Genomic DNA, 15,068 nt, shown 5'->3' on the forward strand with positions numbered 1-15,068 from the left:
TGACAATGGATCGGATCATGTTTGTCCCTTATCCGACCTAAATATAGATCAGTCTAATTCTTGAGCTCGAACCTAGATCCAATGAAACCCGAACTTATTCAGGCTCATGATAAGAGCAAATTAGGTGAGTGGGTAGGGTTAGGTCCTATTCAATTATATTATCATCTATGTGTTCCAATGCACTGTGGGAGATCAAAGGATTGAACATGGATCCTCTGTCCCAAAAAAATCCATATATCCCTGTCTGATAGAAATACATCAAATAATATAAAATATTACTTTATATTTTTAATTGTTTTCTCACTTAAATTATACATTTTAATTAGTTGAGATACAAATGAAATATCCATAGCACAGAAGATCTTCTTTAGATTAGGCAAATGTTATAGAGAATGGGTAAATCACAATACAAGCCCAAAAAAATTAAGGAACATAAGTAAAACAAAATGAAACATTGAGTAGGAAATAAAATTAGGAGTATGTAAATATATGGAATCCATAATCCCGAAACCGAATATTCTCTTTGTAACTTCGAAGCTTTATGGTGGTGTCATATAGCTACAGCCTGCAGGTAACGTATTTGTAGAAGTTGCAATAATTAGAAATTGTAAAACACAAAAATACAGTAAACATTTTGGAGTGCAAATTGTAACACACAAAAATACAGTAAACGTTTTGGAGTGCAAATTGTAAACATGCATGCTCGGAAACCACTGTTTGCTCTTTCCATTCTGTCGTTTTGGCTGAGAGAACCAGATCCAAAAGCTTCCACTTTCACCTCAGAAACAGCTTGCTATACTACCATTCTTTAATTGATTTTCACTTTCACTTTGGAAATAGATTCCATTGATTTAGAATGTCATCAAATTTAAACTGATTCATTGAACATATGGTGTGTTATTGTACATTTTGGACTCTTGCTTTATTGTTATAGAGGCTGGAATTAAATCAGTATAAGCCATGAGCGTCAAAACTAAATCAGTATAAGCCATGAGCATCAAAACTAAATCAGTGTAAGAATATGTGATGTTTAACATTGAAGTATCCATTTTCCCTCAATTTTGGATAAGTACTTCTATGCAAATACCAAATACTAACCCGTTGATACGTTACCTGCTAATAATTCCATAACCATTAATCAATGTTTTATGCGAAATCAATTGCTAAAAGACTTGGAAGTTGGAACCACTAGTGTAGACTTCTGATAAACCATAAACTTCATTCTAACCTCACTTTTATTGACTTATAATATAACTTCAATGTAACTTCGCTTTAGTTAACTTGATAAAAATTCAAATATAACATTATAACATTATAAGTTTATAACTTGTTGAGAAGAAAACAAAAAGCTGGAGAAAGTATAAATCATCATAAAGGGAAAGGGGTGAGATATGCTACTCACTATGACAGATTAGGTTTTCCAATTCCAGCATCACTGTAACAGGCTATTGCCCATTGGTAAAATTTTCTTACATACAACAGGGAAGTTTTCCAATTCCAGGATCACATGGAACCCATTGATGACCTACATAATTTGGCAACAGAAGATTACCATTGTTTGCTTTCCAATATAGTAAAGTGACAAATTTATAAAGGGGGTGAGATATGATACTCTCTATCACACTAAGAAGCTGTAAAATCTCTCATTGGACCCAAAATACAACTTCGAATAAAAAGTATAAAGTCCAAGTGGTACTAGTACCAGAGTAATTTATTACCACCCAAAGTTAACCAAAAAACCAAAAAGTATAAGCAAGAGAACCACTAAAAATTTGTCCAATAGCTTAGTACTAAAGATTCTAAATAACATCAGCAACAGTGGTGGTTGGGGAGTATTGTATCAGATACCCAAGCAGCATTGCATGAACATTTTCTAGCTCAGAAGTAGCATTCTTTCATTGTTTACATTTGTTTTTCTTCTCCTTATTCCAGTGGCATGACCTACAAAAGAGTGGCCCAAGAAGAGGAACATGGATCTGTTGTCCCAAACCATTTCTCAAACTCTGTCCCCGCCTAATGATAATGAAGCAAAAATATCAAAATAATAAATGTTTAAATTTTTTAATTCACGTGACATATTTTCATTGGTGCGGGACAGGATTGGGGACCGGATTTGGAGCATCAAATCTTTGTTCCAAGAAGAGGCCCTAGTGCTTACATGGCCAATCAATGGCAAGAATCATAGTCTATAGTCCTAACTCAGCACAAATAAATGAAAGCATTCACGTGTCACATGGACCAACAAAGACCCCACCAATGTCATATCTCTTGAACATATTAATACCATACAAGCACTGAAGTCCTTCTCAAACAATTTAATGGCAGGGATGCAAGATGTTTACATTCCGACAGCAATAGATTCAATACCACCTCAACATACTTGTGAGGTAGACTAGACCATTGACATACCTACTCTCAAATGCAGAGTAATATAAGCAGTGGAAAAGCAAAAACAAGGAGTTTTTTTATCAAATGGGAAAATAAAAAGTAACCTTAAACTGGTTGTCAAGTGAAAATTTGATACATGTCTGTCCTTCATGGAATGATTGTGGTTGCAACTATTTGGAAAAGTGAGAAGATTTGTGAGATCTCCCTTTGTTGTCACTTTTCCTTTTCAACTTGCTATAAGTATGATGGCTCCTCTTCTATTTTAATACACTAACCCAAAAGGGATAACCAAAAAGAATCCTCCCAAATCAGCAGTCTTATTACAGATTTTCTAACTAAAGGGTTGACTAAGCCATCAACAAAGTTCATCAAACTCTGGCCTAACCCTCTCCACTCCTTTGCATCAACTTATAACTTCTGCTTTTCTCTGTGCTAAAAAAACAAACAAAAGCTACATGATGATCAAGCTTCTTCAGCCTGTGACTGCAAGCTTATCTTCTAAAAGAAAAACGAGTTACCCATCATTTAGCCTCGTTAGAGAACACAACAATCTGTTCCTCAGAGGTTTCATGATTTTGTTGCTCAGTTGTATAACCATTCAACTTAACTTCTGTATTTCCAGTATCCCTTCTTCATTAAAAGCACTTCCCTTGGAAGGACACTTGAATTTTGATGAAGTTGGCCTTAGCCAAGCATCCCGAGACTTTGGCAACAGGTACCATACTCAACCCATGGCACTACTGCATCCAAAATCAGTTTCTGATATTGCAGTCACCATAAAGCATATCTGGAACTTGGGTCCTAGTTCTCAGCTCACTGTTGCAGCTAGAGGCCATGGCCACTCACTTCAGGGCCAATCTCAGGCTCATGGAGGAGTTGTGATCAACATGAAATCTCTCATTGCCCCAGAAATGAAGGTATATGCAGGGGAATTACCTTATGTGGACGTCTCAGGAGGGGAATTGTGGATAAACATTCTGCATGAGACACTAAGGTATGGGTTAGCACCAAGATCATGGACAGACTACCTACATCTGACAGTTGGAGGCACTTTATCGAACGCTGGCGTCAGTGGGCAGGCATTCCTGCATGGTCCCCAGATAAGTAATGTTAAGCAGCTGGAGATTGTTACAGGTTGGTAACTTGGTGAGGAAACCATACTGTGAAAACATGGTAAATAATAACATGGTCAAGAGTTGAAACAATGGGACAGATCATTTTATAATTACAGCAGCTGCTATTTTGTCACTTCAAAACAAATAATTCACTTGAAACAGACATAATAACATCTTAAAATCCCTTGTTAATACATTTAGTAACATGACCTTGGGCACATAGGAATTGGGATGCTCTCAAATTATTGGTTGCAAATAACTTTTTTAAAGAAAAGAAATGCATTCTCTTTGGTGAATGAAAAAGTTGGTCAATGATTAACTGCAGGAACGGGGGAGGTGGTAAACTGTTCAGAGGAGCAGAATCGTGAACTCTTCCACAGCGTACTTGGGGGACTAGGTCAGTTTGGCATAATAACAAGAGCAAGAATTTTGCTGGAACCAGCACCTACCATGGTAATGCATCAAGGACATTACCTCAAACAAGGCCTTTCAATTTTACCTAGTTTTTTCTGGAATTACCAGTTGTCATCATAGATTTTTTCAATTTTGAACAGGTAAAATGGATTAGAGTGCTATATGCAGACTTTACAGCTTTCACCAGAGATCAAGAGAAATTAATATTCATGGAAAATGCATTTGATTACATTGAAGGGTTTGTGATAATAAATAGAACTGGTCTTCTAAATAACTGGAGAACATCTTTCAATCCACAAGACCCGGTTCAAGCTCATAAGTTCAAATCAGATGGAAGAACTCTGTTCTGCTTAGAATTGGCCAAATACATCAGTATGGAAGAAACCCATGCAGTAAATCAGGTGAGCAAGAACAGATCAATTTAAAGATTGATTTTATATAAATAGTAACTACATACATAAATAAATCACCAATTTGTTGTAATATAAAAATAATAATAATCAATTTACTGTTTTTATGCAGGAAGTTAAGACACTCTTGTCCCACTTGAATTATATCCCATCAACACTTTTTGTAACAGAAGTCACATATGTAGACTTCTTAGACAGGGTGCATACTTCAGAGGTCAAGTTGCGTTCAAAAGGCTTGTGGGATGTTCCACACCCATGGCTCAATCTTTTTATACCCAAAAGCAAAATACACAAATTTGCAGAAGTTGTGTTTGGGAATATCGTAACTGAAACAAGCAGTGGCCCCGTCCTAATCTACCCCGTAAAAAAATCAAAGTAATGGTTCCCAAAACTCGTTATCACAACTAATTCTATATTGTAGCCTTTATTAACAAATTTCTTTGCAGGTGGGACAACAGAACTTCAGTTGTTATGCCAGATGAAGATATTTTCTACCTAGTGGCATTTCTTGCTTCTGCAGTTCCCTCTTCCAATGGCCCTGATGGCCTTGAACACATTTTAAATCAGAATAAGAGAATTTTAGAATACTGTGAAGGAGCACAACTTGGGGTAAAGCAATATTTGCCCCACTACAATACACAGGATGAATGGAAGGCGCACTTTGGTCCTCAATGGGAGGTTTTCCTGCAAAGAAAATCTGTTTATGATCCATTGGCAATACTTGCTCCTGGCCAACGAATATTTCAAAAAGCAATAACCTTCTCATGAGGGAAGCATCACTTTATTACTCTGAAAAGGAAAAGGCCATTATGGCATGTGCAAATATTGCATTACATGCTACACATGTAGCACAAGGCAGCAGGCCTGGCACTCTGGCTAAGAACTAAATGTATCTATCAATATTATAGGGTATGTAAAGAACATATAGATATTTTTCTTGCTAGAACTGAATGTATATATCAATTTTGTAAACAGTCCCATATTGTATTATCTAATGTAGCCAGTTTCAAGAACAAAAAGTTATAAATGTGCATTAAACAAAGATTAAGGCATCCGTAAAACATTACAATAACAACAAACAAACCTTTGTCCCACTAGGTGGGGTCGGCTACAGGAATCGAGCAATATTGTAATGCTATGTCCTTGACAAAGCATTAATCTCTAAATCTTTCTTAATGGTTTTGCCTACGGTTTTTCTTGGCATCTATCTGCTTCTGAGTATAAAATGACATCAAAATGGATATTTATTAGATGAAAGATAATGCATATCAACCTACAGTAATCCATAGCCTATTCCTAGAAAATCCAAGAATTTTTAAATAAATAATGCCTACCACACATATCACTAAGTCTATGGCAAAAAGAAAAGGGGGCATTCTTAAAAATGGGAAATATGATACACAGAAAAAATAGGCTGCTTCAACAACAAAGGAATACATTAAACACCCATAATTTTCTTATTTTACAGCAATCATTCAAATAAAAATGGGCAATAACAAATCTTATTTCTTATGACTCAACTACGTACATTTATACTTGTGTTGAAATGAGGCATAACAGCACAACAAAATGTGCAGAACTTGTTTCTCCATGCTCTTCATTGGCTGTAAAGTAAAATAGAAAAGGATTTCAACTATTACAAGTTACAGTTCATTTATTTATTAAGTCCATTTCTTATTTTAGTTGAAGTTCAGATTGTGTAAGTCCAACTCCATTTTTCCTAATTCTCAAGCAATGCATGCTCATGCCATAATAGTGTAGGGAACCATTTTATGTTTTATGATTTTTTTTCCTTACTTTCTCAACTAATTTTAGTGGGGTATATCTTTTCCTGCTTTTGATAGAAATGTGTAATTGTTCAGCTATAATTGATTTGGAACCGTCAATTATAGCAGCTGCTTTCCTGCTGACAACAGCAAAAAACAAGCAATTGGAAGATCATGTACATAGAAAAGGGATCCATCTCCTATCAAAAGCACAAGCAAACACTAGTTATTTCAAGGTTGACCGGGACATCTTAAATAACTATTCAATACAGGAAAATTAAGACATAAATGCAATGTATAGCCTTACAATTAGCCTTAAAATAGTCAAGGGGCATAGATAGCCCCAACGAAAAGGCACAGAAGAATCTATTATGAATGGAACATACTGAGACAGACTGACAAGCATATGATATAGAAATTGTCCTAAATAGGATGTTATATATAGCACCAAGAAACCTATATTGAGTATATGAGCTTTATTATATAAGACTTAAAAGTCAACAGTGTCCAGAGTGGTTTACTGATACCTTTTAAAACTAAAATAAAAAATCACTGGCTGACTTAACTCTTTACCTATAATAAAATTTGAATTTATAACAATTGGAAAGAAATTAAGACGGTGAGCCTCGATCTAGGTAGTCAATCCTGGATAGTGGAGCGTAGCAGCCGACCCCAAAAACACTATAGCGGGATAGCGGGACAACTGCTACAACTTAGGAAAAAAAAATTATAAGTAGTTTATAGCCTACATATATAAATACTACAATAGATCATATTAAAGACACATTCCTAATTAATAATCAAGATCAGAGTATTAAAAGTTCTAGAGCTGATCAAAGTTGGATGCCATAACAAAATTGTATCTCACAAAATTGAACCACACAAAGATGATGTCAATTGGGTTCAATCAATTTGATAAGAGAATCAATAAAGAGATGATGGGGCAAACAATCATGGACCAAGAATTTTTTTTTAAGAAAAGATGGAGAATGTTCGTGAATTAGGAAGCCTTGCAATTTTGTTCTATGTTGATGAAGAACATGTAAGCAATTGAACATGTAAACTGGAATTTGGAAGAAGGAAGAAGAAAGGTATAACCAATTACAAATCACATGGCCTAGGAAAATCAATGTGTTAAGTAGAAGGGAAAGAATGGGAGGTTAAATTACCTAAAACCCTAGTGGAAAACTAGCCACTTATTAAAAAGAGGGGCAAAAAATACTTTTCTTCTATAAAATTAGGGTTCCACTTGCAATAAAACATGTAGCGAGTCATGATCCACTATTTGCCCTCCGATTTTGCTGCTATTTGACTTGCTACAGGTGCTACGACCATCTGCACCGCTATCCACTATGGTGTCATGGGTAATGGTCGAAACATTGCTACAGTCTGCTATTGCGGCACTATAGCGCGCTATTGACTACCTAGGCCTTGATCAGCGGTACGGTTGCTTGCCTTGTGCCGTATGGGTTCAAATCCTGAAATCAACCTCTTTGCTTCCAAAGGTAAGGCTACATACATATACCTTCCCTAGACCCCACTAAAAGGGAGACTCGTGCATTGGGCCGCCCTTTTTTAGCAATTGGAAAAAAATTAGAGCTAACCTTCAGGCTCTTGACACACAATTGACAATCAATAAAAAATGTTTTGTTACACAACATTTGTAATGTGGAAACACTAATGGCATCATATATAAGAATAAATATAAGACTTTAAGTACCAGTATTTAGTGTCTTATACAACTATTACATTTGACTCATGAGAACTTTTATTCACTATTTCAATTTCAACGTGCTTCAAATTTTGCATAATGTCAAAAAATTTTAGGGCCGTACAATTTATGTGCAGGGAACTTTTGCCCAAAACTAATGCAGAATAACATCACAATAAAAGTAAGATTCATAAATTATCTGAAATTATTAACTGTCAAAAAAAATAATCTGCTCACATGTTGACTAGAAAGGTGGATTCAAGGGTATCAAAGGCTGAATGAAATTCCTTAAGTACCACAAAACTTGCCCAAATATAGCACCGTTAAATTCAACATTTTATAAGTTACTTCTATCTTCAATATGTACATGAGTCAGGAGACAAATAAGTTAGTGATTGCTTGAGAAAGTCGAAGGAAAGAAAGAAGAGTGACAAAAGCAAACACGTAGCAATTGCAGCAATGTCCAACACCATGCAATAATTCAAATTACAACTACAAAGAAGCCGTGGACTACTACAATGGTTACCAAATTCTCTCATCCACCAAGAGTACCACATACCAAATTCACAGTATCGGGTACCATGTACCAGGTTCATCTAGAGAGCTAATGACTAATTTAAATGGCACAATTCTCGTTAATCTATACTAATTCATTGCTCAAAAAAGCAAACACATATTAATTATTAAGAACCATTATGATATGCATATTGCATAGTGTTTGGCAAAGTCCATTAGTTAAATTGAAATCTGAAAGAACAGTATATCAAAGAACTAATCACTATTTACAATTACTATGAAGTATAAATCTAAGCACCTCTTTTTCCCACACGAAATATAACTTTAAAGGGAATTCAAGTGAATAGAGGCAAGAAGAAAAAGGCAATAGCATTGACATAACTCACATAAGAATCGACAAATACCAACCAAAAAAATCTATATCCACAGTCTGGTCAAGTGAACCAAGATATTTCCAATATAAACAAACAATCCTGGTGGGAATCCAAAATCTAAAGTTGATAACATTAAAAAAAGAATCATATCACTCCTGGTGCATGGAGTTGTGTACAATTCATCCACAAATTTAGGCCCGAAAATGATAATATTATATCAGATGTCACAGCCCCACCCAAAATGAAAAAACATATTATGAGCATGAAAAGCAGGATTAAATAACAGAATCCAGATTTTTTGATAGGCAATAAGAAGAGATATCATCCACAGGTGCTTGCATAATCTAAATCACCGAGAAGTGATATTTAATAGCAACAAATCACAAAAAATAAAAAAATGGATGTTCATTGATTCCATACCTAGGAAACCAGAAGTCATAACAATAATAATATGATCATGGAGATATTCTTCCTACAAAACTTAGGTAAACTAAGCCATTATAAAATTAAATCATCAAATATCAATAAATGTAGGTCTAGTCAGTAAGGATATGACTCATATCTCACAAGACTTTGATTTCTGGGAGCAAAACTTATTGAGAGAGACAGCCACGCACCCCGTAATGAATTATTTCCTTAACCAAAAAGTGAGGGATACCTTGGTAGTACCAAAGAAAATATCTACGAGACATGATTTCGAATAGTATTGGACGCGAGAACCTCGTCCGTGTTTAATTTATTGTAACCACTCTTTCAGTCCTGAGGCCTGCCCTGGTCTAATGAGACTGGGACTCAAATCACCTAAACTTTTAGTAACAGAAAATTAATTCATCAAATAAATTAACAATTTTGCATAAATTTCTCTACCATACAGAAAAATTACATGTAACAGTTTTAGCTAATAAAGCATCATTTCAAATATGCTCAAGAAAACTAATGTCAAAGAATTATACACAGCAAACAGCAAAAAATATTTTACTATAAATTGTCTTTGGCTCATAAGAGCAAATTTGCATCAAAACTCAAATTCAAGAACCTCAAACAAAATTCTATTAAACATAAGACTGGTTTATTTCAACTATGAAACACAATGTGGATCGATTTGAAACTGAAACCGAAATTTTTCCAAGAACGGAGGTGCGGATAAAGGTTCGAAGGAAACGTACCAAGGAACGAGTTCGAAACCGCAAGCGTCAGGAAGAAGACGATATTGTCCCAGATTAATGTTTGAATTGAACTCTAGAATGCATAGCTTTTTTTAATCATTACAAGCGGAATGAAGAAGAAACTCTGGAATGCATAGCTTATTCAACTTGTTGCGAATGGATTAGTTTTGAATTGAACTTTGCAAGACAAAATAAGTATTATTATTAATTACCAAAAAAATTAATATTATTAGTTTAAAAATATTACACTTTCCTTACTTGAAAAATTATGTTTAAGGTTACCAATTGAGTGGAAAATAGTGGACTGATTTAAATTTTGTAATTACCGATTATTATTCATAATTTGGACAATGCTCATACTATATGTTTGTCGTAGTTATTAAGCGGGTATGAAAATTTTTATTAGCTCAAAATGTTCATTTTGCCTATAGGCTTTTCTAACCACTACCATGAGTCACTCACATACATTGTACTATTAATTATTTTATTTTGATTTTCTATTAGACTTGAAGAATATATATTATTAAATTATTTTAACTTGTACATTGTTATTTATGTATTTTTTTAATTATACAACAAAGAACCCATAAGTTTACCTACCTATATCTAAGGTGGACATCATATAATTTTTATGTCATTTTTAGAAACCGTTATGTTAATATTTATCCTAATTTAAGTGGATATTATGCGCGGATGGAGAAGGTAGCCCAAATTACCACAAATTATATATCAAAATTTTGATGATAATTTATATATCATATTTTTATAAATATATTTATGTATAAAATGTAGTGTTATTAAACTCAGATCGATAAATGACCAAGTCATGTCACTTGAGTCAATAAGTCATTAGTTGGACTAGTGGGTCAATAGTTGGACTAGTTAACCTAGTTTATATTAAAAAATTTTAAAAATTCATAATATTAGTTAACATTATTTAATAACACTAAATTTCAAATTTAAAAATATTACCATACATAATTAAATAATCAACAAGAATATTTTATTACTATAAAATATCATAAACAAATTTAAATCCTCATCAAATAACATATTTATTATGCTTTAGTTGCAACAAAAATGCACATAAATTAAAATTTAATTAAACAATGAAAGTTTTCCTATAATATAAGTTAACAAATGGTAAATATAATTACAAATTAGTTAAAAGTTTTTGTTCATCTCAATACGATATTGTTTTGATTTTTTTAAATATATTTTTTGATTGACTCGAGATGTTCAACTAGTCTGACCAATCCGAGTCACCGAATTTAGACTTGAATTGGACCGAGTAGAACTGAGTCAATTCGATTTTGATATAAAATCGATTAAATGAGAGACTTAGACTCATCAGATGTCGGGTTCGCAATTGAATTTATAAATCGAAGCCAAGTTTTATAATAATGATAAAATGTATGTTGACATAATTTGAATCCAATATTAATATTATGATAAATATAATTAAGGGGACTCAAAATACTAAATTAGAGTTGTTAGTAGAATACAATAAATGAATGTTACAGTTTTAAAGCATCAATATTTAAGAAACAAAAAGAATATTAATTTAAATTAATGATTAAATCTCTTTTATTTATTTTATAAAAAAATTATACAATATACAAAATAAATTATTTAAAACTTATCTCTCAACTAGCATATTCAAACTTAAAATAAAAAATATTAGTAATATATTATAAAAATAAGAGTGACTAACAAATCAACTCAAAATATATTAGTAAACAGGCAAGAAAACTCAAGTAAATAGTGAGAATGAACTAAGTGATTATAAAAAAACATATTATTATTGCAAAGAATTGTTAATATCTAATACTGAGCCCAATGCAAACTCAACCCATTGATCCAACACCTCGACAAAAATAGAAAATTGATGAAACCTTTTTTGTGGGAAAATTAGTGTATTTATTTTCGGTTATAACTTTCCCTTTTTTGTTTTTCATTCATTCAATATAAATGCATCCCAACTCTTTTTATTGTATTAACTTAGTATTTTCATTTAAGTACCAATAAAAGAATTAGCCAAAATTATCTTCATTTATTTCTCTGTTTTCTTCTTCTTTTTCGTTTTATGTGTTAGTAACCATGGAATCCATAAGTTTCCACATGATATCAAAACACTTTCATTAAAGGTGACTTTGTCATACTTCAACCATATCTCCTTTCAAAATGCGCAAAATCATGAAAAACCTTCCACCTTCGAATCAAAACACACAAGAAGATGACAAACCAAATTACATTGCAGAACCAACAAAAAAGCCTGATTCTTGATCTTACTAGCCCTTAGTTCATGCACCGGAATGAAAAACTAGGTGCATTGCTTGTTACCACTTATCTCAATGACGAAAACTATCACTCATAGGTGTGATATATGACTATTGTACTGGGAAGATAAAATAAGATGAAATTCATTATCGAACTTCTTGGTAATGATCCTTTCTACTCTTATTGGACTAGATGCAATGCATTATTACTATCTTGGTTGAATCAATCAATTGATTCATCTATTCTCGCAAGCATCCTCTAGATGGAAAATACCTTTAAAATTTGGGAAGATTTCAAAGAAAGATATTATCAGAGAGATGTGTTTAGAATCCCTGAATTAATTGGTGAAATCTACTCTATTAAACATGGAAATCCAGTTATTGGTGCTTACTTCACCCAAACGACAATCACATTCTTGCAAATGTCTCTATTAACAAAAGTGAAGTAGATTCGGGGGGAGAGGAAGAGGCTTTAGGGGTCAATTTGGGGGTAGGAATCAAAGTTCTGGTAGATTTCAAAACAGTTCCAGAACTTGTAGAGGAACCCAGGCTTGCACTAACTACAACAAGCTAGTTCACACTATTGATGTATGATATAGGAAACATGGTTTTTCCCCCAAATTATTTCTCAAATTAAAGCATTACCAATAGTTATGTGACCCAAGAATACGAAGAAAATGAACATTTTGGAAGGAAATCTATTGACTCGAAGAACAAAGAAGTTTCTCAAGGCTCTATTTTTAACTTCACCCTGGAGTAGCAACAAGCCCTCATGACTCTATTGGAGAATTTTGTACATCAACAACCTCATTCTGCTAATCAAATGTGAATGACAATAATACCTCATATATCAATCATGGTAAACCAACTTTTGGTCAATCCGATTTTTGGATCCTTGACACAGGAGCCATAGATCATGTGTGCTTCTCCTTATAAAGTTTCAGTTTTTTATACAAATAAAACCCATTTCAATTAGATTGCTAAATGGTGATAATCTCATTGCACACTACTCTAGTACAATAGTGTTTTCTGCTGACTTTTATCTCATTAATGTCTTATATTTACCAACTTTCAAGTTCAATCTCATATCTATCTCTAAACTCACATACTGCTTATCCTGAAAACTCACTTTCTCACCCAACTCTTGTTCGATACATGACATGCCATCATTGAAGATGATTGGTGCAGCTAGCTAGAAATCAGGATTATTTGCATTAGTACATCAAGTACATGACCTTTCTGACACTAACTTTGTAAACATTTTCTCTAGCTACAATGATAATAATATTTGGCATTCTGGGTTAGGCCATTTATCTCATTCAAAACTTGTTAATTGATAAGTGCAAAACATACCTAAATTTCAAACACTTTTATGGCACTTATCTTAAGCATAATTGAGAAAAACTAACTTAAAATAATACTTTTTGTATAAAATATCACAATCTTGTATATTTGTGTGTATTTCTTTTTTTTAATGTATTTTGTAGGATTTAGAAAGAAAAAAAGAAGAGAAAAAAGACTCATGGTAAAAAAGAAGTCAAAATCAAGGTGCTCAAGCAGGCAGGTGAGCGTGGACCAAACCACGCTAAGCTGACCTGGACACCAGCTGCTCAAGCAAGCAGCTGATTGGACCTGCTTGGCCGCTCAGCCTAGCACCAGACTAGTCCTGACACAGTCAGAACTCAAGCTTGACACGGTCAGACACAAGCTTGGCACATGCCCAAGCTACTGAATAAGCAGCTTAGCAGTGCAACCAAGCAGCTCAGCGAAGAACCAGACTCCTGCCCAGATCAGCAAGCACCATGCCACATCCCAGTCAGCACGGTCAAAGCTAATGAATAAGCAGCTTAGCGGTGCAACAGGTGTGCTAAGCGGTGTGCACCTAGACTTGACTTAGCCATCAAGCAAACCATGAAGTCACCAATGACCTCACCTCAAGTAGCCCACCATAGGCTTTCCAGATTAGCTCACCATAGCTGGTTTCATAGCTCACAACTAGCTTTGCTGAGTCAAGCATAAGGAGGTGACAAAGCTGTTTGATCAAGGGACCAAACCCATGCTGAAGGGTTTGGTCAGCTGCTTAGCGGGGCTGACAAGCAGCTGAGCGGCCCAGAAGAATTTCTATAAATAGGGCACATTCTATTTGAATAAAAAATATATCTCTCACATTTTCACTCACATTTTGCCTAGAAATTATTCTCTGAAGTTCTCTCTTCTTGTTCTTAGCTCTTAGGAACTTTATTTAAGCAAGTTTTGTAATTATAGTTTATAATTCAAGAGGAGAAAAGGAGAAGGCAAATGAGATGCAAAAATCAATTTTGTAATCTCATTTGGAACTCAAAGCATCCAATCCTTGGATGGATGACTCATGCTCCTAACAATTTCTTTTGAATCATTCAAGTTGGTGCTTTGATTAATTTCACTTGTTTGAGAAATTCTTAATGCTCTTTTTAGATTGATCACCTAAAAATTGATTTCAAGTCATAAAATTAATAGTCTCAAACACTTAACAAATAAACTAAGAAGTAATTGTATTACTTATTTTATTTGCCAAGTTAAGCATATTTTTCTTCAGATCTTATATTCATTACTAATTCAATATTAGAGTAGCCAAGATTAGGGTGTGACAACCTAATCTCTTTGTGGACGTAATATTGTTTAGTAGTAAATTTAAGTGATTATCATTCTACCATTTTAGAACATATACTAAAAGGATGATTTTAGAACTTGGTGTTCGGAGTTAATCAAAGTAAAACATAAGAACTTGTCTAAGTAGTTCAAATTCATAAAGTTGAGAAATATTTTCCTTATTCAAAATGATCTTGTCTCCTCAAGAATTTGTTAATATGTAGTTTATTTTTCTTGTTAAATTGTTTATGTGCAAAACAACAAAAAACCATCAAAATATGTCTACTCATTATTTGTGCTT

General features: G+C 33.7%; 1 protein-coding gene across 1 annotated transcript; it reads left to right on the forward strand.

The window, feature by feature from the left end:
- Positions 1–1,378: 1,378 nt before the first annotated feature.
- On the forward strand, positions 1,379–7,303 carry LOC109339610 (cytokinin dehydrogenase 6-like). Its single transcript, XM_019577074.1, has 5 exons — positions 1,379–3,522; positions 3,829–3,956; positions 4,058–4,318; positions 4,440–4,702; positions 4,774–7,303. The coding sequence occupies exons 1-5, from the start codon at positions 2,844–2,846 to the stop codon at positions 5,093–5,095; spliced, it is 1,653 nt and encodes a 550-aa protein (XP_019432619.1). The 5' UTR covers positions 1,379–2,843; the 3' UTR covers positions 5,096–7,303.
- Positions 7,304–15,068: the final 7,765 nt, after the last annotated feature.

The sequence above is a fragment of the Lupinus angustifolius genome, unplaced genomic scaffold (genome assembly GCF_001865875.1).
Source record: "Lupinus angustifolius cultivar Tanjil unplaced genomic scaffold, LupAngTanjil_v1.0 Scaffold_82_75, whole genome shotgun sequence".
NCBI lineage: Eukaryota > Viridiplantae > Streptophyta > Magnoliopsida > Fabales > Fabaceae > Lupinus > Lupinus angustifolius.